At 40.9% G+C, this 27,952-nt stretch overlaps 1 protein-coding gene across 2 annotated transcripts in view; it reads right to left on the minus strand.

The window, feature by feature from the left end:
* LOC122806315 (ankyrin repeat and BTB/POZ domain-containing protein BTBD11-like) overlaps positions 1-27,952 on the minus strand; it is a 164,067-nt gene that overhangs the window by 116,351 nt on the left and 19,764 nt on the right. For both annotated transcript variants that reach the window (XM_044076631.1, XM_044076632.1), the window contains exon 3: positions 13,983-14,135. In XM_044076631.1, coding sequence (XP_043932566.1) covers positions 13,983-14,135 — 153 coding nt within the window. The remainder of the gene's footprint in view (positions 1-13,982; positions 14,136-27,952) is intronic.

Genomic DNA, 27,952 nt, shown 5'->3' on the forward strand with positions numbered 1-27,952 from the left:
AAACACACTCTGGCTAGGCTTATAAATGCCCTAGGGCAGATAGCCTAGTATGAACCCATGAACCTATAAAAGAGAATGTTACCAGCAAAAGGTCTTGTATACAAATAGCTACAACAAGTAAGAGACCCACCACAGGATTTCTTTTGCAGTCCACGTGACAAGTCTTATAATTAACCCCACAGAGTTTGTGTCCTTCTGCTTTTCCCGGTTAGGGGTCGCCACAGCGGAACTCCGGTCCGCTAATGATTGGCAGTTGATTTTTATGTACTGGCTTGCCAGGCCTGATGCACAACCTTCAACGAAGGTACGCCCATTCACGCATGTCTCATGCAGACGACGCTCTAGCTGAGAATCGAACCAGGCAGCATCTTACTGTGAGGTGACAACGCTACTGCAGCATCACCACTGCGTGTGTAAAATATAATTCACGCACGCAGACTTTATGGCAGAGTGCTATAAAACCCCCAAGACTCAAAGACTCAACTGGATTTCATGGCTTTTAATATTAAAGTGAAAATGTACTAATGGTACTATGCAAATCCAGTGTTATTCCATATACTGAATGGATCAAGAATCTAGCAAGACTATTCCACCACCTCTGGTGCCAGTCCCCCCACCCCCCACCCCCCCCCCAAGACAAAAAAGCAATGTAGTAACCATTTTACCTAAATACATGAGCAATGATCAATGGAAGCTGCAGTGGTGCGGCGGTAGCATTGTTGCATCACAGCAAGAGGTTCTCCCATTTGATTCTCAGCTGGAGCACCTTCTGTGTGGAGTCTGCATGCCCTCCCCACAGTCGAGTGGCGTTTGAAAGACATGCGTAGAATGGGTGTGCCTTTGCTGAAGGTTGGACGTTGAGCTGGCACCTCGGCACTCGTAAAAAATCTACTGCCAATCATTAGCGGACCAGAGCTCTGCTGTGGCAACCCCTAACCGGGAAAAGCCGAAAGAACATGAGCAATGATCAATAACACTGCAGAGACCCCAGCACTGATTTTTTTTTTTCCCTGGATGGGAAGATGGGGAAACCAGTTTATCAGAATCCTCCAAATTTTATGAACTCTAAAATTGTCACATGTTGAGGAATCTAAAATTCCTAACTGCAACAATTTTACTCAGAAAAATATACACTGAAAACAGTGTTTTCTAGTACTGTCAGAATTGTTGTACTATCAGGAAATCTAGCAGGGATATACAATTGTCCAACCCATTTACCTATCACGTCTTTGTTATACAGCAAGAAAGTGGGCAATGCTCCTTCAACCTTCTCACCAAATGCCTGGATTACTTCAGACTAATTTACTAGTAACCACATAGGGGCCAACAGCATTAAAGTATGGGTTCTGAGTACACAACAGTACATCCTCAAACGGCAACCAGTTTAAAACTATGCTATACATGCTCCACTTTATTTAGATTTACAATTATAATGTTCAATACAGGTCTGGAATGCATAAATCAAATAATTCTCAAATGCTTTTCATCTGGATTCATTAATGCCAAGCCATGCTCGGTGACTCATTTTTTTTCAAGAGTTAGAAAACAATTACATTACAAGAAATCAGTGTACAATCAATGTCACAAGACAATTCAATTCACTTTAGTGACTTATTTTTGTTAACCAAGCAGGATGCCTAGACATAGACAATATAAAATTATTAAATTGTATTGATTTGTTTTTAAGCAGGAATATTAGCTGGGATACAACATATTTGCATCAGTCTCCCAAACAGTGCAAATGACAAGAAAACCTACTTAAGCTGAATGCGAAGGACAGAAGGCACACAATGAACTGGAAAACACTTTAGGACTCGAGTACACTGTATATTTTTTCCAGTTAATTAAAATGTATAAAGAACAATCCTAACTATGAGTCCTGATGTGCCTGGGATCAATTCAAAGACGAATTGCAGAAAAAAAATCAATTTCACTGCTCCTGCTCAGGAAACACCGACTTAACCCCTCCCACAATATCTGTAATAGCGAATTGTAGTAGTTTCATTTGCTTCACTTAGTCCTACATATTCTCTGACTGGCTATCAGTCCAGCTTAACACCCAATCAGAATGCACAAGGCTAAGTGAGCAACTTATGGTTGGCACATTTTGCCAATATAAAGCATCTTGGGAAGGGCTAAGATGTCACAATGCTACTGAAAAATTAGTGCTGGAAAACAAGCAACATAACTCACTGATCCTAAATCTATCAGGACCCACAGGCTAGAAAGGCTTCTTTTTTCTGTTTAGTTTGTTTTTACACAAGTTAAATACAGCATGTGGCACACTAAGCTCCTCAGAGGAATATATGAAAACAAACAAGAACACCATACAAACTATTACAACCAAGAATGCAAAGTGGAAACTTTAGAAACCTATAAAAAAAATAACTATAAAAACTTGGGCTACTTAAACAATTACATTTGCACAGAAGGGATTATAGAGCCATGCAATGGGCTATCAGAACTGAAGAAAAGGGACTCTACAAAGGCATTTAAGATGGCATAAGACAACATGAAAAGGGAGAAAAAGGGCAGACATGGAGAGGAGGTAGGACAAGTGCAGCCACGATAAGGTCGTGGTTTTCATTTGCCAATAAGCAAATCTAAATGTAACACAAGTTATTGCACATACTGAGAAGTGGGTATCTTGACCTCTCTCTCCTGTAACCAAGATGGTTCAGGAACAATGCAGTGTTCTTCTGAATGTACTGCTAGCCTGTTTACAGTCACCAGTTAAAGGACTGCAACAAACTAACGGACACTGGAAAAGGATTACTCAGTAGGCATAGGAAATGACTTTACAAAGTGCAGACTTGCAACATAATATGTTTACACACCCCACCTACTATGGCAACAATGCAGCTGGCAAACAATGCTGACAAGACAGACTTATGAAAGAGCCATGGAGGCATTTAATATCTTCTGGAAGGATATCATGGAAACACTAGGGACATCTGTCTCATCTTGAAGGGGAAAAGCAGTTGGGTGTGGGATAGGAGATTCTACAACTCCACCAAGGCACCACTTGTTGCTAAAAAATATTAAGCAACTGTTCTGGGTGAAGTGGATAGTGTTGAACTTCCATAAACTAATCTTCCTACTTAAACAACAGAAGTTGAAGCATATATTATGTATTAGATTACTTGTTTATGTACCATTTGGTTGTGAAGTTTTGATTTTTCAGCATGTCTGTATCAGTGATGTAGAATAAAGCCCTGACTAAAGAGCCAGGTGACCTAGTTCAACTAATAGTCAGGGATCTTGACAGCAGACAGGAAGGACAGGTGTGCCCATCTTGTGGGGGAAGGCTAGGGGTTTGTGCTTGGCTAGTACCATGGTTCTAATGACAGCCTTCACCCCCCCCCCTACTGGAGAGCTGAAACTGGTCTCTGGGGTGGGAATGCTCCCAATGAATTGAGGATGTGGGGATGACCACTCAAAATCACCGATAGCCCCTATCAGTACATGTGGGGCAGTAAGTATGCAGTGACTGAGAGGGCATAGATACTCCATACAGTGATGAGTGCTCACATCATTCTGGGGGATTCATAAATGAAAAATGCTCACTGCTGGGATGCCAGAGAAAACATGAAGCATAGTCATAGCTGCCTAGATGATAGCTCCTTACAGGCTCGTGTTCAGCAGACAAGGGACCAAATGATACAAAAAAATAAATTTTCAGCAAATTCTCTGTAAATATGCCTGATGAGGCAAAAATGAGGGTCACCGTCAGAGTGAGGGTCCTCCCTACCCTACGGTACACTAACCCTGAAGTTGATTACAATGTAAAAAGGGGTGTAGAAGAGAGACTCCTGTATGATGGTGTGTGGAGGATTTTCCTCACCTCAAAACCATGTTTATAAAAAGTTCAGCTGGACATTTAACTGAATTTCTGCATACTTTTTGCATTCAGAAGACCTGCATTTGCAACTGACCATCCCAGATCCTTAAAAGTTAAATTTGGCAGGAAATTACCTAGGATAAGGAATCTAACTCCATACCATACTCATCCAGTCTTCAAACCACCAGTACCACTCATGTGCCCAGAAAGGTGGGGTCTACATTTAGAATTCAGGGTCATAGGTAATTAAAAATCTTTGGTGCAACAGAAAAGGGAAAGGGAATACATATATTACATGCATGTGCACAAACACGCAAAGTCTCTCTCTATCTGTCTCCTCCAAATTTGATAAGAAGTGCAACAGCATATAGGTAGCAGAGCAGTTCTCAGGGACAAGGTTCCATTATCACATGAGGAAAGAAAGGACTACTTGAGCTCGTCATTCGAACGCCATCATCATTAGCCATTAAAACACTTTCTGAAAAGTACCAAATGAGGTCCCAACTATTTCAGTCCTATCTGCTGAGCACACCAATTTTGTTACTTTGCAGGAAGGGAGCATGGAAGAGGACAGTAAGCTAAAGTGGGTTAAAGGAGCAATACAGGTAGAAACTGGGGGGAAAAAATAGCATTTTACCTTGTCATGAAGTTCTACACATTTCAAATCTGACAATACCACAATATGTTATTACCAATTAATTTTTTGGACCCTGAATGCTTTCATGAGGTGCAGACATCATCCAATTTTCCTGGAAAGCTATTTCTTCACTTCCTGCCTATAATGTATTGTGACAGCATAGCTGACAGACACAACCAAAAGTAGAAATAGCCCTGGACTAAAAAAAACAAATTCCTGTGGGGGAAAAAAAAAGTTTTTCTACAGCTGATGAGTTCATAATGCCCTAGATCATACGTCCTGTGTTCAAAAACCTCAGCTGATTGATCAACTGGAAGCAGAACACATCAAAAAGATTACTCTACCTGGTTCATCAACAAAATTATTCATTTTTCTTACGTCTTCCTTTTGCAGTACTTTCAACAGTACATTAGATAATGTACTTGAGACTTCTGAATATACACAGATTAAAGTACACCTGAAATGTACCCACTAAAATAAACAAATCTGAGATGCACCCATGCACCTCATGAAAATATCTTTGCATGATAATCGCCATTTTGGTATCAAGTAAAATTATTTCATACACAGATTTGCATATCAATCAAATGATTGTGTGCTTCTTTCTATTGGCTAGTTCAGTGCCTTATGACATGCACTTCTACTTTCTATAACCACATATTTATATTGCACATAATCCCAGATGTTTAACATGTATTTTGAAAGTATCCACAGCATTCAGAACTATAAAGGCTCAGCAAGTTTATAGCAGAAAGAATGCAGCTGTAAACTACAGAAGGGGTATAAATATGTAGCTTTATTACCCACTGGGCACAAACAATAAAACAGAATGACATGTACCTTGCTATGTGTGTTTTTCCTTAGCAGGAAATTTTCAGATGTGGTATGAGAAATGATGCAAGAGTAGGGGAGATAAATTTCTAAAAATCATAAGGATTTCCTTCAACCTCTCACTGGTGTGCATTGGGGAAGCTGACTAGGATACAAATGCTACTGATCGGAAGGGGAAGAAGTAGATGGTCATGGTCACGCTCTTAACCTGTTGAAGTATGGGGATAATTCTATTCTACACAATGCAAAATCCACTCTGAGGAAAGGAAGTGTTGTGCTTAGGATGCAGCTGTCCTTAAAAATACCAATATATTATTCTAGTGTCCTGTATATAAATCTTTGGATCCAACGACCTCAAGTAGACACAGTACATGCACACCATATTCTAGATGAAAAAGTAATGACTTTGCACTATATTCTAGATGAAAAAGTAATGCCTAATTTATGTTCAGCATCCTTCTAAGTAACCATGAGCAATAATACACAACCATGAGTTAACAACCCCAGCAGCACAATGCAGCTCAACAGAAAAAGCTCAACATGCTAGGTTTCACTTACTATTAATAAATATCGTTTCAGTCAAATAAAAACTGCAATAGAAGATTGACAGAAAAGCGCAACAGTTTCCAAGCACCAAGACTTCCACCAAAGCGGAGTGCTCCAGTATCCCACTGATGAACCACCAGCGTGTGCCTACACCTAACTAAACAGCAGGTTATTAACACCAAGTCTCCATTTTATGGGACAAGGCCAACCATAGTATAAACTGATCTTTCCTAGTACTTGAGGCATTACAGCGAATGTCAGCAAAATAAAATGCAGGAAGTGAGGGAAGGTTTAAAAAATGAGCAAGGAAACTGTCAAAATTCCTCATTTGTAGATGGGGGGATGGGCTTTTGCACTGTTTGGTAGCACTGACTGAAAGTGAGTTTTCAGTACATAGGCAAGTCTAAATGCATAGCTATGAAGGGGGGGCAGGAATGACATCTGGACGTGTATGAAAGCATGCATCTTCTACTACAGACAGTGCTGCTATGTAGTGCTATGGAACAGAACTTTCCTAGCTATCTATTGGTCAGAAAAGTGAACCTGTCTACCTCCAGGATATCTCACTTGCTCTTCCAAGAAAGTGCCCCTCTCACACATCTCCTCACTGGGTCTGCTGAAATTCTGATTAACTGACTTGGTAGAGGGCTCTGTTAACAGTGCAGTAGCCGTCAGGATCTAGCCTGCGGGTCCAGCCTTGAGGACAGTTGTGTGCACACCAGAGCTTGTTTATGTGCCACAGTGACTGAAGTGCTGTTACCACATTCAATGCTCCTGGTTTCCACGATGGATTGAACATTTCCACCAGGATGACCACCATCTTTTTTTTCTTCATACTGATGGGAGTCTTCCTTTCCTTCAACGGCAGCTGCTCTAAACTTTAAGGTCCTTTAGAGAGTTCCCAAAGCTGTGTCGGAGGTCTGCGTTGGGGAAGGTTGCTTGAAAGCCTCCTCTGGTTCTTTAGAAAATCCACAAATCCAACTTCTGCTTTGTGCAAAGCATACTACAGTGATTTTCTCTGCTGCTGCCAGGGTGTTCTTTAGGAATCACTGGAGCGCTCTTCCATGTAGTCTTGCTACTTGTAACACAAGAATGGTGGGGGTCATGTAAACTAGAATTATCAGGAATTCTCAAGCTGTGGCCTCATCCTTCAATGACATGTGTCTAAAGAATGTGGTTCAAGAAGTTCACCTTTACCTAAAGAGGTTCATAGATTAGTACTAAGCTAACTGCTCTTGCGAGCCATTTTAAGCCTAGCCAATTATCCCTAGTGAGACTCAAACCCTGTACCTTCTGTTTGTAAGACAAACACCTTAACCATTAGGCCACCTCTGTGGTGTCTTGGGGTCCATGTGAACACCATCAACTTGGAGGGGCTTCTGAAAACAATTAAGGGTAGAATTCAAGGCCCTCCAACTCTTTCTGACATTCGGTTCAAATATAGCAGTCATCCAGGTAAGGGTATATATGAATGTTAGTGATCCTAAACATTTTGTAAACAAAAGAAAATAAAGAGTGCAGTAGTTAAACAGTAGGAGCCCCCCCCCCCCTACTTCAAATCTGAGCTAGCACCCATGATCACTGTAATTGAAAATGCGAGAAAGCAATTTTTTCACTTCAGAATCAATGTCACTGCCTCAGGAAGTTAAGAGGGGGCCAACAACAATTAGTATTCTGAATTTTCAAACTCTTGGGAACTTGTTTAGTTTTAAAAAAGCCCCATGACCTGTCTTTTCTTGGCACTAGTAACCTCATCTAGTAAAAGTCTTTTGTCCCCTGCTGGTTAGGTACCCATACTATGGCCCCTTGCAGAACACATCCTGCACAGCCTGGAAATGGAAGGACTACCCTGCATTATTGGGATAGCTCGAAACTGCAGTCTGTAACACTTCGATACAATGTCTAGAGCCATTTGCCCTTTGTGATATTTTGATATCTAATTCTGACAGAAGAATATTATGCATAGGACATTTAAAATAATAAAAAGACCACCTGGGTATTGTAGGGTAACTGCATGTTTCTACCTCCAAACATTTGCTTCTAGATGGAATGTAAACATAGGCAGCAGTCAAACCACTCCCCCTTCCTGAAAACCTAAGGCTAGCAGGAAGAACAAAAAAGAAAACTTAAGATTTTTTTTATACTTTTGCAATCAATGTCAAAACCCGCAGACCTAAAACAAACTGACGTCAAGATAAAGTTCAGAAATGAGCAAAGCACAAGGCAGCTACTGAAAAAAATGGTCAAAATTCTCAGTACATTAAGCAAGATGTGCTTTCCAAAAGTTACGAGTCAGAGGAAATACAAATGAAACTCTGACCACTTTATTACTGCTCTGTTTTACCATTACAAAGCTTCCTGAGTCATGACTCAGTGCAGGGAACAAAAGATAAAAAGTCCTAGAAAGTCTTTACACGGGGTGAGGCACAACTGCAATGTATATATGAAGCTCTCTGGAAAGAACCCGTAGTGGTTTACCCATAGCTTCATTAATGAGCAATCACAGATCGAACTACATTAAAAACAATTAGTTTTCTGCCTCAGAAGAAACAGATCAGTTCTACAGCATAATTAAATAAGCATCCCTAAGGCACTGCACAGAAAAGTCATGCAAAAGTTTTTTTAAGACAAAACTTAGCCTATGACAACATACAAAAAAATCACTTGCTCCTGCCATGCCCATTTTACTATTAGAGGAATACACAGGGCCCCCTGCTTACAGGTAACTTGAGTTTTCCCTCCCACACTTGTACATGTCCCATACATTGCTAAAATCTCACCGCTTTTCACAATAGAAATTCTTTTGCTTTTCACAATAGACATTCTTGCAGACTAGTGTGTGCACATGTGCGTATGTCCTGGAAAGTACAAAACTGATTCCTCTTTGGGCATACATACCAATTATAAAGGTGCCAACACACACAAATGCACACCAATCTTACTTCTATTGAAAGAAATATCTTTGCAGGTAGCTGCATCCTCAGCCCTTCCCCCTTTGGGGTCTGTCCTTATATTTAGACAGGTCACTTACAATCACAGGAAGAGGTTGATGGGTAGTGATAATGATGTCATTGTCAGGGAAGTGCAATAAAGTGGAAGCCATACATGTTCTTTGAATCGTCTAAACCTTCTAATGAGGCAGCCATCCTCCAGCAGCATTTCACCATCACTACTTGCAACACAGCATTCGTTTAAAATGTATCTGGTGTATAAAGCTTTCTATGCTACTCCATACTTTTCCACTACATTTTAAGTATTTACTTACTAACTTTGCTGGCTAGATAGGTAGGCTAGTCCACTTTCCATTTTCAGAATGCATAAGGACAATTTAAATCGCTCCCCCCTCCAACACTGTTCACCCTCTGCCTCCATACAGACACTGTTCACCCTCTGCCTCAATACAGATTTTGCACCAAGTAAATGAAGAACTACAGTAATTCCTTGCATAAGGAAGGACCTTCCACAGACAGAGGCAAATATAGATCCACAGGTCTGGCTGGCCTCATATGCAAAGCCATGGAACTAAGCAATGAGGACACAGGGAACCTCCAAACACTGGAGGTGTCTGAGTCTGGATTTGTCATTTTTCTCTGGATGGGGAAGAGAAAATGTACCCCATGACTGAGCCCTGTATTACTAAAGGACAGAGACAGCTCCTAAACACTTAATCCCATACATGGATCCCCTCAAATTATCCATGGTATGATCCCAGTTATTTTTTCTCTAGGATAATATATAATTGACCATGGGATGGGCAAGGTCAACCTAATACCAAACAGGATAGGTTAAATGAAGCACCAAAAGGGAGTGTGACTAGGCTTAAACTATCTCTCAGCTAATCTAGTACTTAACTATGAACCTAACAAAGGCCAGATAGGCATTCATAAGTTTCAGAGAGTGTAACAGTTAGTAACATTTGGAAGACTATGACGGAGTGGTTTTACTTTTACAGATAATTTTGTTTTTCACACAACACAATATTGTCCAGTTAGACATAATACCCATGGCTTGTGTGGAAATTTGTTCTTTTCCTTGCTACTTGTCTGTTTGGGCTTCCACCTTTTTAGTACTTAAATTACCCACACTGGGAAAGGAAATCATTAGGAATAATCTAGAATACCGCATAACAAAAAACATACAATTACATAACTTGCACCTCCATTTTACTAACTGTGCAAAACTTAATGAATCAAAGGCTTCATTCAGTAGCTCCTTGCACATTTAAAATGGTGAAAAACAAAGCAAAAACGGCTACATCAGTTGTTTACCCGAGTGGAGAGTTATAACCCTTATTAAATGTTCTTAAACTTACCATCTGTTCTTGTATTTTCCAAGCTCATGCAAAGAGATAAGATCACAGTAGCTGCACCCCACACAGATCCAAACTACCCACATCACTCATAACAAATGAAGCAACACTTCCTACAATGCCTGTTGTTCTGCACCAAGAGTTCAGCAAATTAAGATAGTGCATGACAAAAATGGAATGGTTACAGGATGTGACCATAAACCCTGCCCACTAGGGGTCTCAAGTTAGTTTACGCTTCTCTGCTTCTGGAGTCAACAAGTCTCTGCAGTACACAAGTGTCAGCACAGCTCTCAACCACCCACCTCCAGAATCAGGGACACTTATTAAAATTGGTATTATCTTGAAACTGACAAAAATAAGAGAATGTCAAATGATCTATAATCACTACTAAGTGTTAGCCACCATCTTTTCTCCCAAATCCACCAATTTTAAGAAATTCTGTGGAATAGAGCTAAATTTTGAGTCAAAATCGGGGACATTTGAAACGTACTGCATTACTGTATTTCACACCTCATTTTTACAAGTATTCTGAGCAACAAAACATGGCTACCTACAATACACCTTCAGCTAGCCTCAATCTGTTCTTGTCTCAGTGCATACAACTCAAATGTAATTCTTTTTCATCTATTTATTACACCTTTATGTGCAACAAAGTTATCATTTGTCCTTTATAAGATTCCACTTGTAGAAGATACCCATTTCAAGACCATAATAATAACAGAATTAGAATGAATAAAAAGAGCCCTTAGGGTGAACATTACTGTGGAATGGGGTGGGGGGATAAATCCATTATGGAAGTAAACACAATGAATGGGGCTACACTAGCAATCCCTGCTTCTGTACATGAACAAGTTCTCTTTTCACCAAGGTTCCCCAAGTGAAAAAGTACAGTTACGTTAAGAACTTGTCTATTACTGTAGAGGTCTGAACATGTCTACCGTTACAATGCTTAGTTCTACAATTCCTGCCTGCAGAAGCCTGATGGCTGGCCTGACTTCAACTGCTCTTTAGCCATTCCCCTCCAGGTCCAGCAGACTCCCTCCCACACATACATCAGGATGGCAGTGGTATAACTGGGCAACAGTAAGTACCACCTTTAGATTATTCTTGCTTTGCCAGGTACAGGTTAGTTCTTTACAGCCCGAGCACAGCTCCACTCTGGAGTTTAGTGGCCTCTGTACTACAAAATCAAGGAGGGAGAGGGTTGAAAGGGTGTTGCCCACTCAGACTCTCCTGGGGTGAGGGATGAGTTGCTCAATAAGCACTCTGTTTTGATTTCTCTTACAAAAGACCAGGGAGGCCACCATCGGCACTTGAATATGGGGAGTGGAGCAGGGAGGCTACCTGCAAGGTTTTTTGTAGAAGTGAAGTACAGCCAATGTGGTCAGCCCAGTACATGCCCCCTTCCTTTGTACAACCAAGCATTCAGAGGATGTAGGGCTTAAAGTTGAAGAACCCTTAAAAATCACCCATATGGCCATCTATATTATGCCCCCTCTTGGGCACACTAGCCCTCGCTGATTATGGTGTCTATTGGCAGGCAGCAGGGTCAAAAGGAAAATATCTGTTCCTAACAGAGCTCCTTGGGTTCCCATTTATCCTGCAAAGGAGAATCCCCAAAATAAGACTTTGTCAGGTGGTTAAGGTGTACTCAGCAGCACACTACAGGTGTAACAATGAAGAGGTTTACCTAAACCAGTTCTTCCATTTCTGAGTTTGAGGTAGCAAAGTTCCTCTGCAGGGAAGGCTCCTTTTTCTTTTCAGCAGAGGATATCTGTGACTGTGCATTTAGAAGTGGGCTGTCTGGACTTGGACACCTATGACATGAGCAGTCGGCATTATATCATGTGACATCTTGGGTGGGGGGAGGAGAAGACCACGCAGCCCAGTCTGATGCCTGCTTTGCCTTAGTGGCCTTCAGGACTAAGCTTGGGACTTGCACGCCCTAATGCTACACATGCCAGACGATGCAGGCACTGGATTCTCAGGGCTGTGGGCAGGCCCTGGGACCAAGTGGAGGTCTGGCTCATACGGACAAATCAGCATTTGAAGTGCTTGTGTCATCAGGCTAAGCAGAACCAGACTCCAGATACAGAGCTATGATGGCACCTCACTGACACTGGTGTCTACGCCTACAGAAGGCTGCCCGACTACGACAGTGTCATCAGCCTCCCGGATTCTCTCCTCTCCCTGGGACTTCAAAGACTTGTTATCCCCAGAAGTCAGGGGAAGAGCTATTGGACAACATGGCAGGTCAGGGCCAGAGACTTGTCCACTTCAGGTGAAAATATTCTTGAAGAGACTCCACCATGAACTTTATGGTTCTCCCGTTAAATAAAGTACACTGGGTACAATTAGGCAGACTGTGCTCCAGACACGAGCAAAAATGACACAAAAGTTAAGGAAATCTGTGTGGTATCTTCTTCTTGCACCCAAGACAGACAGTTATTGTAAAGATAAGAACTTTTCCCCAGAAGGGGTTATTGCAAAAATAAACATTTTCCCCAGAACGATACTTACCTGAAAACTCTGGAATCAGGTCAACCCAACCAAACTAAAGATGCTTATGAACTGCTGCAAGAAAGATCCGCAGATGGTCGGAGCAAATGCCCCTGATGCTGGAGTCAGGAAGGGTGAACAATAAAAATTAAGAGATCTGTAAGTTGGGCAAAAGCCATCAGGTTTCTGTTGTAGGAATCCCAAGGTTCAGTGTTACAACAGTGGATAACTTCAGTGTTACAACAGTGGATAACAAAGAACACTTACTACATATGTGGTGTTCACGCCTTGGGTTCTTCCTTCACAAGGACCAAAAAATTTAAACTATTTGGTCAGCAAACTAAAATAAGAAGTCACACAAAGCAATGTTTTGCTCTTTATCTTCCATTTCTAAAAAGATTTGGGGCAACAACTGTTTTAGGATTAATTGCTTTTATGACATGGATTACTGGTAGTAAACACAAAGCACTATGAAACACACAGACCACAGAAGCATCAACAAGCATATGCAATCCATGGAATGCACTCCTGTGATGACAAGAACAACAATGCAATTACATCAACTAAAGCACATGACCAGGAAAAAAAAAAAAAAAAAAAAAAAGAAAGAAAGAAAAACAGCAGAGCTCACACCGATTTGTTTTTCTTTCAGCTTTTCCCGGTTAGGGGTCACCACAGCGGAACTCCGGTCCGCTAATGCTTGGCAGTAGATTTTCTTTTACGGGTGCCCAGGTGCCAGCTTGATGCCCAACCTTCAACGAAGGCATGCCCATTCTACGCATGTCTTTCGAATGCCACTCTACCGCAGGGAGGACATGCAGACTCCACACAGAAGGTGCTCCAACAGAGAATCGAATGGGAGAACCTCTTGCTGTGAGGCAACAACGCTACCACTGCACCACCACGGCAGAGGTCACACTGATTTGACTGTCTGGAAATCAGTTTCTGTTGAATGCCAATAGGTTCACTGATTAAGTACTAGGCTGGCTGTCCTTACGGGTCATTTTAAGCCTAGCCATTTTCCCTCAAAGGTGAGAATCAAATAGTGTGCCTTGTGCTTGCGAGGTAGACACGTTAACCATTATGCCAACTCCAACCCTAAAATTCTAGTCTAGCTGCACTTGTGGGCCTTTATAAACCTAGCTAATTTGCCTTTCAAGGATGAAAGTCAAACTGTATTGTGTGTCAAACACTTTATGCATTATGCCAACCCCTAACTTGCATGTCAGTCAGACACCACTACCATTTTCTTATGGAAGGCCAAAGGAGCAATGGACAAGTGTTAGCAGATTAAGATTATTGATCTGGAATACACTTACCGAGTTCTGAGATACCACCTACTGACGTGGTAAGTAGGCATTGTTCCAAAGCCTTGTAATCCGAATTGGTGAAATTCTTCTTGAACTTTGCATCAGGATTCAGAGATGTGCAGTTTTGTAAGACAGACAAGTAGGACGGCACAAACGGTACACCTGAATGAAAAGACATTAAAGAAATGAGGTCCTGGCAAACATGTAAAACAGTGCCTTCAATAGGAAATTGATCAGTAATTAAACAAATTCAAGTCATACACAAACCCAAAGAACAAGGTCTAAGGCTGCAACAGAGACATTTAGAAGCTCTCAAGAAACAGTTAAAAAAAAAAAAACTAGTACAGTTTAATAAGTTTCTTGCTCCACCATCATAAAAATGTACATTTGTTTTGGTGGGTAACCACACATAAATTACTGTATTACACCAACCTTGCCTATGCAGTGCAAATCAAAGGTCCCCATAAATGTACTGCAGGTAGTTTGGGGCAAAACCAGGACAAAGTGTGTACAGATGATTAGTGGATTATCTGCATACAGTATCACTCAAAGCTACTTCTCCAGCACTCCAGTTTCGAGTAGTACATATGCCAAGCAGACATTGTACAAGAAAAGCAAAACTACAATTAAATAAGCAAGTTCAAACTGCAATGGATAAAAAAAAAAAAAAAAAAAAAAAAAACCAAGGTAGACACAAACACTCACCAACATACAAAAGCCATACATTAGGAAGGAAAACAAATCAAGTAGGAGTCAAAGTTTTGTATTCAGACCTCACAGATAAAATACCCAGCCCCCACCCACATACAGCTAAAGGACAGAAACCACATTTCCTGCTAGAAAATATCGCAGGTTAAGTAACAGTTTACACTCGTCTTTGTTCTTATATGCCGTTTCCTAAGTGAAACCACTAGATTCTTGTAAGTCTCCTAAAGAGGGGCATATTTTACTGTTACAATATGCTAGATCTGGCAAGTTATCTTTCGTCAGCCACAACAAATAAACTGTACATTTATTACGACTTATGTGCTTACAAGACACATAGCACATAAGTTTATTTTCTTCACAAAGACCTTCCAGCTTTTATGTACTGTCCAAGACACAGGTCGGCTTTTTTTTTTACTTTTTAAAAACAAAGTAGCATCTGCAAGAATCATTTTTACCTCTTAAAAATTCACAGGATCACACTCCCAAGTCAACTGAGCTTCATTAAAGCATGCCTTTCAAAATACCAGCATGACCAAATAACTAACTTTAACAGCTTCCAGGTACTTGAATGTTCAAAAAAAAAAAGATAAACTGTGATCCTCAAGCATGGAGCTACATGTCAGAATGCATAAACATATATTAAATGCCATGTCTGTGGTATTTTGGAGAATTCCCCCTGCTCGGAGGTATAGTAATCTCAGAGTTAAGTCAGGGGGAGGAGAGAGTAACAAAGTTTCATAGTTCACTGTTTTGTTGTTAGTACAGTTTACTTTCTCAAAATGTCTGGAGTTGGTGTTGCACTTTTGGTAGAGAGCCATCACATTCTTGTGTGTTTAAGCAGCCATACCGACATTTTAAAAAAATCACTTTATTGGAGTTCGTGATGTCATGGATGATGGTGCTACCTCACTAAAAGAAAGCTTTACAGATAAACTGTGCAGACGCGTATTTAATAAAAGCAACTAGCTATATGGCAGCTTTCCTCAGAAACCATTACAAACTGCCTTTAAACCACTCACACTCAGTCTGGAACCAAATGTTTTCATTCTACCCTGGTGATTAGCCTTTTAGTATGTGTATGTAAAAATCACAACACAGTTAAAAGTTATGACTCCATAAAAACTAAAAGAAACACCCAAGCCAAGCTACAGTCATCATTGTATAAGCCTTTAACTTCTTGTAGTAGAGATCCATAGGATATATGCAAATGACCCCTTAAGGACACATCAGTGTTACAGCTACATGGCTTCTGAAATGCCCATGATGTGTCAATTTTTAAGTCTTTGTGGGTACATTCAGGCCAATAAATCCAAACTCCAACAGTTGTTTTAGACATCACCTCATCACTGCAACATAAGTGAATTGTTTGGCTATACTTTAGAAACACAGAGAGCTTAAAATCAAATCAGACAGACATGCCTACAAAATATCCCAAACAACACTTAAAACTGTGTGTGTGTGGGAGGTTTAACTTGTGACGAGGCTGCACAGCAAGGCTGTGTAAGTGTTGCTTGCATCTAGGACCAGTTCCCTGCAGTGCTGCTAGCCCAAAGTTTGCAGGAATAAGCAACACAATGCAGACGCTTCCTAACCAGGTTGTGTTCCTCATTACTCAATAAATGAGCTCAAACATCCAAAAAGCAAATAGTAACTTCCAGGAAAATGAGGCCACGGTCGCGCAGCGGTTAGCATTGTCGCCTCACAGCAAGAGGCGATCTAGTTCGATTCTCGGCTGGTGCACCTTCTGTGCGGAGTCTGCATGTCCTCCCCACGGTCGAGTGAATTTAAAGACATGTAGGTAGGTGCGAGCATGTGTAGGTGTGCCTTCTTTGAAGGTTGGGCGCTGGGCTGGAAACTCGACACTGTAAAAATTCACTGCCAATCATTAGTGGACTGGAATTCTGCTGTGGCGACCCCTAATCGGGAAAAGCCGAAAGACAGTTTTACCTTCCAGGAAAATATAATTAATATATTCTGCTTCAGGTTAACATTGTAGCAATGTGATTCAATGGCTCCGCTTGTGCAGCTGGCTACATGCCTGTAATTAAATGCTGATGAGCAGGTTAGGGAGTTTAATTACTGAGCATGTGCCAGTAACCTTTGCAAAATCCAGGCGCACTTTTTCTGCAGATATGAAACAAAAAGTGTTCAATATTCATAAGCTCTGTGTGTAACTGTACTGGGCAGGTGCACAATCCAGGTCTTATATCATGGCCCAGTATGTTTCACGAAAGGTAACCGTGCACAATAGAGTAATAACATATACTTAGCTGCGTACCTTAACTCCAGGTTACTGGAATCCATACCACAGAACACAATTTACATGCCTGTGAATCATGGACTGCACTATGATCAGGGTCAAGTATTTTCAAGGGTCTAATTATAGAACTATGAGAAATACAGCAGCCCAATAGCCAACCACCAACCAAGAAAATGGTGACATGTTGCTCAAACCAATACAGTGGAGTATCAACAGGACTATTTCTTTGGCACTGCATGGACCAACGAAAACAGACGCAGAGGTACATCTTCACTGCTGGTGCAGTGCACAAGCACAATGCTACAACCACACATGCCTCTCCACCAGCACAGTGAGAAATGACAATCGCCTATTAATGGAAGGGAAGGCAAGCAATGGATGCCTTAATCAAAATAGCATGCGAATTATTATGCTTACGCTAGAGATGCGGCCCGGAGTGCTGAAAGTTTTATGCGTCTCTCCTGACTATGTCTGTAGACCAGATGTAGATGGGCGGTAAACAGTCGCAGGTGTGTGCACACAATATCAGTACAGATTCTGTAGACATACAGTGTGCGACACCTGCATCTTAGGTCTCTGCCCAGGTCTTCTGATCATACTCCATCCCAACATACAGGATAAGGAGGTGCACAGCCTTCCATTATCAAATGCAAGCACAGTAGTCATATACTGGAGATCATTCATAACAGAGGACAGCCCAATCTGCGATGGTGACATCTGGATTATGTCTCTGGTTCTTCTGTTCCTGTACTGTGACAAGGAACAAAGCCTACTCCTAAGCATTTCTGGGGTGAAACCCTAACAGGCATCAGTTTCTGACAACAGGGTCCACTGAAGTGGAACACACAGCAGCTGTGGTATGCCTCATGTGGGATTTTTTCTGCCACAGTCACATGTACCTTCTTACACAAAAGTCCTTGAAAACTTAACAGTACTAAATCAGTGTACCAAACTAGAAAATTAAGGAAGAAAAAAATGTTTTTTCACTAGGGGGCACTTGGCATTTGGTAGACCATGTAAAGGATAAAAACTAAATGGCTTCTGCATCTGTGAATTGCAGAAAGAAAAGTTCTAAAACAAAGCAAGATATCCTCCTTCCACAGGCACACCTCCAGCAGCAAAGACTACTGCGGTAGTGATGTAAATAAGATCACTCATTTACTTTTTGATTAAGCTTCTCTTCTGTCATAGCTTAAACGACCCCCTCATTTTGGAAAGATGCATTTTTTTAATGGCACTTCAAAGAAGCTAAACTAGCTTTTGTACAGGTGTATTCCTTTGGTATGTTTTAGTAATCTGTACATACAAATAGTTGTTTATTCCTTTGGTATCAACCTGTAGCTCTGTAAGAAAATAATTATGCTAAGATTTTCTGTATACATTTAAGTAGAATACTAGTTTGTGGGCTGATGTTAAAATAAGTTTCTGTTTTTGTTAATATGTCAGAAACGTACATGAAAACTGTATGCCTCACCCAGATTAGAATTTTTTTTTACCCACCCTCACATACCTCAGGAACACAGCACAGCTTCGGAGTTTGCTTTAAATTGTGAAAATATTCACGGATTCTTCACTTAATAGAAACAAAAGTCTAATAAATGCTTGAACATTTCTGTGACTCTTATGTGAAAGTTGAAAGGTTAAGAGATAAACAGGGACCATTAGTGTCTCAGAAGTGGGGTCCCCGTCTACCTTAAAAAAAGTGTATTAAGTTTCACATAGCTGACCTGTTGGATTAGTTACCAAGATTCATTTACAAAATAAAAGGTCGGTTAAGTCTGGTAAGATGGGCTCTTAGTCCTTTACGAAGGAAAATGTACACATTTAATAAAAAAAAATCTGTTTGCTCTCAGATCACATGGAGACAGCCAATAAACAGTATTGTTGTGTAATTTTACTCACACAGATGCACTTTAGTGAGTGTGCAATCTGCATCTGGAAGAATTCCAGACCTCCTTATAGGTCAGCAGTCATACTGCCATAAGGGATGAATTGATACTGTAATGTTCACAGGGCCAGCCTCTCCCATTGTTATGTAGTCACTACACTGTTGCAGAGGAGTAAGTTATTAGGATATCATAAATACACGGCAATAAAACAAAAAAAAAATCCCAGCAGTGGTGATAGAATAGTGTTTCATAATTAATGTAAATAGCAGAAGGATTAGACTCAAAGGCGTAACCAAGTAACAGAGCACTAAGGAGAAACAACAATATATCACTCACTCAGTGTACAGCTGCTTATGAATTGAGCAACAAAATGTGACATGGATCAGTACATCCAGACCTACCCCATTACTGTACCCATAAAAGAATTCAGATTAAGTCTAGACACTGTTCTACTGTATAGGGAACACACCGAGGTATTCATTTCTTTCAGAGCATAACAGACATGCACAAGATGGACAAAGATAAAGAGAGAGACACACCGCTATACAAATTTATTAACCAAGGCAGAAAACGGATTCAATATGAAAATACAAAAAATACAAATTAGAAGCACCAATGAAGACCATGTACACATTTTCAACAAATTAGATGAACATAAGATGTTCATAACAATAGAGTTAAATGGGCTTAGTGTCAAGTATTGCACTTTTCTTAAAAGTATATCAAAAGGAGAGACAGCAAGATTGAAAAGTAAAAGGAAAATGCTTCACATGATCAGAAAAGAACCTCCAACCTTCGTTCATTTGTCACTGCTGCGACGTTAACATGAACCTCTCCAATACATCTTTGGCTTACCAATAACAATGGGGCTCCTCTATATTACTGCCATAGTCAAGCCTCTTCCTAAACAATTAAAAAAATCCACTCCCTTCCTACTCTTTGAAAAAAATCTTTTGAAACAATTTACCTACAACTTTCAGCAAATGTTACCTACCTTCACATTCACAGCATGGCTTCTGCTCTGGGAGGATCACTATTACGTCTCTCACAGAGGACATATTAAGGGCAATGGAACAGGGCATGCTCTCTGTAATGGTCTACACTGACCTAACAAGAGTATTAGAGTAATGGTAAACCACTCGCCTTGTTACTCCATCTTTCTGGATATGGCATCAGTCCTAGTGTCCTTCCTTGGTTCCACAGCTACCTACCAAATTGGCACTTCATTGTCATCTCCACCTCAAACACATCCCCTCTGACCTAAGGTTCCATTCTTGCCCCATTGCTGTTCTTCATTTACAATGACAAACTTCCTCTGGCGCATTCTTTCGTTACTCGCTTACTATATGCAAATGACACATTCTTCTGGTTAAAATATTTCCGGTACTTGTGTATTAATCGCAACCACAGTCTAAAATGACTCATTATGCAGTTCGGCATGGAAGAGACAGGCAAACAGCATGACAGAAACCAAAAGTGCTACAGTGTTATGGAGTGAGCAGGCTGTATAATTTGCAGAAAGTAGTGGAAGTACCACATTTTTTTTTATTTTATTTATTTATTTTATTTTACATTTGTTGACCGGGCTAGTCCAACTGGATACATGTCCATTTTCAGTGGAGGCCCGGGGAGAAAAGCTCCAAGATCATGGTTACATAAACAAATGCAAGGACAAAGTTGAAACAAGTAAATACACTGACGCAAGGCAAAATAAAGCAAACAAGTAGTTATATATACAATTTAAAAGAGATACAGACTTGAACAGAAGGACTACAGAACTATATTGTGGACCATTAGGTTTTTGGGTTGGGTAGTGGCTTAGAGAGGCCTAGGTGAGGCAGGGACGTTAACCATTAGTTTGGATTAGAGCAATGGCATAACCATTGGGACTTCAGGAGTGCTCTGAGGTGTAGTTTAAATTGGTGCAGAGAGGACATAAGTCTTAGGTTGTTTGGGAGGGCATTCCAGGATTTGCCAATGGAATTAGCATATAGTGCTTCACCACCGGAGTTGTTAGATTTAATGGTCAGTACTTGTAGACTTTTGGAAGACCTGAGGGACATGAGGTTGGAGTAAGGGGTAAGTAGTTTGTTCAGTGAGGGGGTTTTATCTGGATGGTTGATAATTTTAAAAGCCTCAGTGAGTTGGTTGAGTTTGAGAATATTAGGCAGTTCTAGCCATTCTAGTGTCCTTAGGTTTAGGCAGTGATGGGCATTCCAGTTATGAATCTGGCTATGTGATTGTAGGTAGTAGAAAGTTTATTAAGCTCTCTCTTATGGAGGAAGGAGAATATCGGGGAGGCATAAAGGAGTGTGGAGAGGAGGTGGGTTCGGGCAATTGTTAGTTTGGTGTGCGGGGTTAAGAAGGTCTTTATTCTACACCATGGACCAGAGTTTTTTGTTGACCGACTTAATGGTTAGATTTACATATATCTAAAATTTAAGTTTGTGGTCTATGGTCACCCCTAGCAGTTTGGTGTGGGAGACGGGGTAGATTATGGTACCATTGTTGGAGGACACGTGGAAGGTTGGATTGTTGGTGTTGGGGGGTTCTATTCCTTGGGCGGTAGCTGGAGTGGGGAAAAATAGAAGTAATTTGGTTTTGGTTGGTTGAGTAAGAGTTTAAGTTCCGAGAACCATTTTTCGACTGTGGAAAAGCAGTTTTGGGTTGTGACTTGGAGTTTGGCAAGAGAGACGTCAGAGCAGATAAGGGTGGAGTCATCTGCATATTGAATGCAGGTGGCTTTGGGAATGAGAGTGTAGACCATGTATAAATATGGAAAAAAGAAGGGGACCAAGAATAGATCCTTGGGGAACACTAATATTGGTGGGGAGTAGGTCTGATAGCCTATTTTGCCACTGAACTGCCTGTTTTCTGCAAGAGAGGTAGGCATTAAACCAACTTATGGTTGGTTTGCCAAGATGAAAGGTTTCCAGTGTGTGGAGCAATTGTTGGTGGTTGACCATATCGAAGGCTTTCAATAGGTCTAGAAAGAGCGCAGAGGAGATTAATTTGTTATTGCGGTTGTAGTTGACTGAGTCAACAAAGGAGAGGAGAGCAGTGGTTGTGCTGTGATGGGGGCGGAAGCCATGTTGGGTGTTGGATAGGAGGTTATTTTGTGTGAGGTGGGTAAGGAGTTGTTTGTGGACACAGCGTTCCATAATTTTGGCTAGAGGAGACAGTATGGCTATGGGTCTATAGTTAGAAGTGTCGGTGGAGGACCCTCCTTTATGGAGGGGGATGATAGATTTTCCAAATAGAGGGAATAGAAGCTTCTGAAATGGTCCGGTTGATCAAGATTGAGACAGGGTAGGCTATGGCGTCAGATGCTATTTGTAAGTATTTGGCTGGGAGCAAGTCAGCCGCTAGGGTGGTTGGTTTAAGTTTTTTCAAAAGGGTACGAATATAGGAGGTGGAGGTAGGTTGTAGGCAGTTTGGGTTGGATCTTTGGTTGAGGTTGCCACCGAGGGAGAAGTGGCAAGCTTACTGGCGAGGGACTGGATGATCTCAGTAAAAAAAGAATTAAAAGTGTTAGCTAATTCAGTTGGATCTTTATCCATGAGTTTTTCAGGGGTGGGGGTAGTAGATTTACCTGAATGTAGGAGGTGATTGAAACCAGCCCAGAATTTTTTAGGATTATACTGATGTTTATCTTGGAGGTGACAGAAATATTGTTTTTTATCAGACATAACGGCTGCTTTCGCTTTAAACTTGTAAGGCTGACAGCGTTTTGGTCTCACCCTTCTCAAGTCACACAGGTCCTTGGATGCTTGACAGTCGCATACACATGGAGTATTTTGACCTTCCTGGTTGAAAAGACATCCTTATGCCTCATTACTGTAGTGTGCCCCCGATTTTCAACTAATTTTCTTGGCTTTTCTATAGTGCTTAACACTGAAATATTTGGTACCATTTCAGTTTCTATGGTATCCATGCATGCGTAACAATGCAGCGGCATGGCTGCTGAGGTTAATTCACCTGCTGCCTGCAGTAAGAAACCTGGCATGCAGTCAGGGCTTGGAAACTGTTGACTGCTTCTTCTGTCATGGAAGTGTTACCGCGATTGCTGTGAAAATACATTTAAAACATTTGTTTTCCTTTGCAGCTTCACACAAAAAGTATTCTGCTCGGTTACATTCAAGCTGCAAGAGAAAACACTGTTTTCAATATTTTTTGACAGCCATCACAACAACATTTACAGCACAGAAGAAGAAACAATCAACTGATTACAACAGTAATTACATTAGGAGGTGTAATGAAAGACGATAGACGTAAAGAGTACATCCTAAAAAAATTGGATTTTGTTACCCAGATAAAACGAAAGCTTGAAGGAAAAGATAGCAACAGTCACTCAGCTCAGCTGGAATGTGGTTGCGATAATGTCTGCCTATCTGTACTATGCTGAACCGCATAGTGAGTCATTTAGACTGTGGCTGCGATAGTACAAAATGACCTTCAAATCAGATTTTCAGTGCCTTATCCACTGGTTTGAGAATAAGAACTTCTTTTCAACTCCTTTAAACAAAAATTAAGTGTTTTGGCACCAAACAAAAGTCTACACAATCCAAAATCCCCTCATAATCCTAGACAACAATAGCTTGCCATTACAGGTTTCCTCCCTTAGATGTCTCTGACACCGGCAGGTTTCCTTTCTTACTTTCAACACTGACTGACATCACAAATAAAAATAAGGAGGTCACTAATTTTTTGTGACACAAAAACTTTTCCCATCTCACTTATCCAGGGAAAAAAGTGGGAAATGAGCCTTCTCCCTCATCTCGAACAAGGGCTCACACTTGTTTCAACAGCCTCCATAAACACTCAGCAATCCAGTCCATATAAAAAATGTATACATGTCACTTCAAGGAATTATCACCACTGTGTAACTCTTGAAAAAGCTGCCATCCTTTTAGAATTTCAGTTGTTCCAACTACTTCATGAGCAACCCCCCCCCCCCCATCTCCAAATTAGATACATTCCCTGTCGTCTTAGAAACCTTAATAACTCATACCCTTTTCTGGAAATCTCAATCTGAATTCCACATTTCTAATCATGCTTTCTCAGCATTAGCCCCCAGGCTTTGGGAATCCCATCCACCAGAGCCTGAGACACCACAAATTCCAAAGTTCAATCCCCAATAAAAAAATCCAAGCTCTACATACTTGCAACCTATCGCATAAAACCTAAACCTCATCGCTCATCTCCCTCACTCCAATTCCCAGCATTACTGTTCTTGCAGCAGCACAGCGAATTTTCTATTACCCTAGGATTTTCAAATATTACCTAAACTGTACTTCTACCATGTTGTTTTACATAATTTCATATATTCTCTCTACGTATGTACAGATTTTGCGATTGTTTTTGGATATCAACATTTGCATCACATACCGTTCTACAAGTAAGCCTTTGTTTACTTTCAATACTTTTTTGTATTTCATTTCCAGGCTAACACTGGATTTGTTAATAATTGATCAGAGATCTTCCCCAGTAACAAACTGAATAAATGAAGGAAATTAAGAGAGGAAGTAAAGAGAGTTGAGCTGTAGATTAAATAAGTTACAATTTACGGATCTTGTAAGTGATGCGATTTAGCAATTTAGTGCGAGAACATGAGCTGTTTTTAAAGAAGGTACATTTAGCATCTGCTTATATGTGGCTTTAAGTCTGAACCTAAACACTGGTACTTGAGGTTTCTGGTGACAGGAGATACTGGCTCAAAGGTGTTTGGGTCAACACAGAGTAGTTTGTACATTGTTTTTTTTTGTGTAAAGTTAGAGAACTTTGGATTGGACTTTTGACTGCAAACTCTAAATGAGTCGACTGGCAAATTATGGAAATAAATGATTTAAGAAACTTAAATAGGAGGGCTCCCAGAGGCAAGGTACTAAAAAGTTTTATTAGAAGCCATCTTGCTTTCGCCAGTAGTGATGAGTGACATTCAGAGCAGGGGGTTTGGGTCATAAAATGGCTGATTAGGTTTGAAGTGGGCTAGATACAGGTTACATAGTTCTTCGAGACAGCAACTGAGCATCAGGTCCTCTGAGCAATTAGAACTCCCTTGCGTATTGCTTTGCCAGCTCGAGGGGGGGGGGGGTAAGAGCTTTTCCAAGCCCAGAACAAATAATTTTGGATTTCAGTTTATTTGTAAAGAGGTTGTGGTCTAACCACAGACTCAGATATCTAAATGTTTGTGTTCCCAAATTTTTTATTACTGTGATCGTTATACCAGTCTGAGTGAACCCTAGCGAATCAAAACTCATTGCTTTCATTTTTGAAGGGTTTAGGATCATTTTTGCTAACCAATTGCCAACATCTGTCAGCACTCGTGGAGCACAGCTTTTCTGAGAACTGGAGATTAACCCAAGCTGTCAATAGCAATGTCATCCATATAGAATAATTACAAATTAGTGATTGGAGAGAACTTTGGAACAATACTGCAGCTTGTGTTTAATACGCCAGCAAGAGAAATGCATAGAAGATTGTGGTCAACTAAGCCAAAGGTTTAAGAGATAGGTATGTTATGGTACCTTTGGCTATGAAGGTACTGCAACCCGACAAGAAACAATGCTGCTTTACTGACAAGCCTGTGTTTATGTATTCAGATAACTGAATAGAAGATAATTTTTCAAGGAGTTTACAGTGTTGGTAAAATAGAAATTGGAGGGGGGGGGGCTTGGAATTTTATCAATGGGTTTAATATGGCATTTTCAGATAATCTGGAAAAAGAGATAGGTTTATACTGACCACAGATTCTGTAATCTCCCCAATACAAAGGGTTTACTGCATGCCCAGAAAATACAATCCCAAATATCTAGTTCCACCCCCTGCAACAACATGGGGTCCTGACACTGGAAACATGCAATGAAATGTCTGTGTTGTGTAATCAATACAGACACAGGAGGGTTTGTATAAAGAATGTCCACTGCCATGTTCCAGAGCATTCCTGGATTAAGAAGCTAAACATAAGAATTACTATCAATCTGTATGGTGAACCTGCAGACGAAAAGCAAGAGCAATTTCCTGTCCCCATTCACTCAAGGAGGGGGCATCTTCTACACATGTCTCACTTTAACAGAGAGTCCATGTGAAGGCCATGGTGACAGCCATTTGACTATCAAACAGCCCCAGTTAGAACTACATAACAGGATAGGAACATGCAGACTTCCTGAAAGTGGTCAGCAACAACACTCGCCATGACATTAGATGGAATACAAAGAAAATGGTCCAGTTAACTGCCCACTGTTTTTCAGTCAATGTTCATGTAAAAAGATCCACAGTGCACATCCCAATAGCAGTAGCAACCATCCACCACCACCACCGGACACAATGATTGTACAGAACAGTAAAGGGGCAACAGATTCAGCAGCAGTTTTGGGAAACCTGGATAGCACTACTGTACCCTGGCAGCTTCTGGAGGAGTTGCTTAATATGGAACATTTTGACCCTTTTAAAGTTCAATATATGCAATATCAGCAAGTCAACAGCAGCAGCTCCAGTGTTCCAGATAGAAATGACAGGGATTAAACAAAATGATTTTCACTACTTTAGCAGATAAATGACTTGCTCTGAGTCACCATGTTAACTGGACATGGTTAAAAAAAGGCTGCGTCTCAAGCAGGCTTGTTAACATGTGGTTAATTTACACCTCATTCTCATTTAATATTGCCAGACTTTAGCCTGTGAAGTTATGACATCATTCTGTTCTGCTGGCAATGGAAGCATTTAGTTTCATCACACTTCCTTTTTCCATACATTGGTAGACCAGGTGCAACACTAATGACTATGGTGTCACTGTAGTTTTTCTTCTGAAGGATTTCAGCTCAACAAGGTCTCTCAAGGAAGTGCACTTTTTTTCATTATCTTTGCCATTGTGGCTGAAAAAGGTCCTTGGACCAGTTGTCACTGCTGCTTTTCCTGGAAGAAGTTGTCCAACAGATAAACTCCGGGGCCTGCTCTCCTTCATGGGAGACTGACCTTCCTTTAAGGTCTCAGGAAAAGAAAAGAAGCTTTAAAGATCCTACAAAGTTTCTAGAACATGGATATAGCAGGCCAGTGACTGTGCAGCGACAGCACAGGCAGGCCAGTGACTGTGCAGCGACAGCACAGGCAGGCCAGTGACTGTGCAGCGACAGCACAGGTACTAACTAGTACAATTTTATGATCACTTCTCCTAAAATACACAAGAGCATATCAAAATGTTACCTGCTGTGGGCTATGCTCCCCCTCTGCCCACATAATTACCAACACAACATATGAGGAAAAAACGTGTAGTCTCCCTTCCAAACAGATTCTGAGGCAATAGGTGAGTCTTGAACTGAGCCTCAATAAAACTGACCAAAAAATGAACTATTCAATACCTACAGAAAGCTGCTAATTTATAAACAGTGGGAATTTTACATTTACTGCAGCTTGCTCCCTTGTTCAAATACTGAGCTAGGTTTGGCAGTTGTTACTATGGCAGTCATCCAAGAGCTGAGGTTTACAGGTAACTCTGCCATGTACTTTTACGTTTGATCTTCTTCCAAAGTTGTGAAGTGGCCGCTGATTCCTAGAGAGACCCTATGAGCAGCCAGTGTCATCTACAGATTTTCCTAGGAAATCAGGGAACAGAATTAGGATTGCCAAGTCTTTCTTCTGTATCCCATCGCACCACAAACACACCTACAGACGATCACCATTCTGCCTACTGCATGCCTTTGGGATGCACGAAAAAAAAAACATGGCAACACAGGAAGTACGGGCAAACTATGCACAGAGGGCACCCCAGCCAAGAACTAAATCACAAAACCTCTTGCTGAGAGATGATACTACTCACTGCACCACAGTGAATTACTAAAGTAGGACTGATGTTGAGGCAGCAGCCTTTCCTACAGCTTAAAAACAGCCGAACTGTGAAAGCAGACATTACACCTCAGCTTCTACTTACCTTAGTACCAGACTTAAAGCATCACTTTAACACAAATATGTTGTGTAACTGACCAGTACTGGGAGCAGGCGAAATGATGCCAAACCCAATCTTAAAATGATCATGCATTATATACCACATGTACAGTTTAGCAAATTACTAGACCTTTTAGGATATTAAAGGTTTAACCAGCTTTTCCCAAATAAATCGTGTAGCC

Source organism: Protopterus annectens, chromosome 7.part0 (genome assembly GCF_019279795.1).
Source record: "Protopterus annectens isolate FY-2018-M chromosome 7.part0, PAN1.0, whole genome shotgun sequence".
Taxonomy (NCBI): domain Eukaryota; kingdom Metazoa; phylum Chordata; order Ceratodontiformes; family Protopteridae; genus Protopterus; species Protopterus annectens.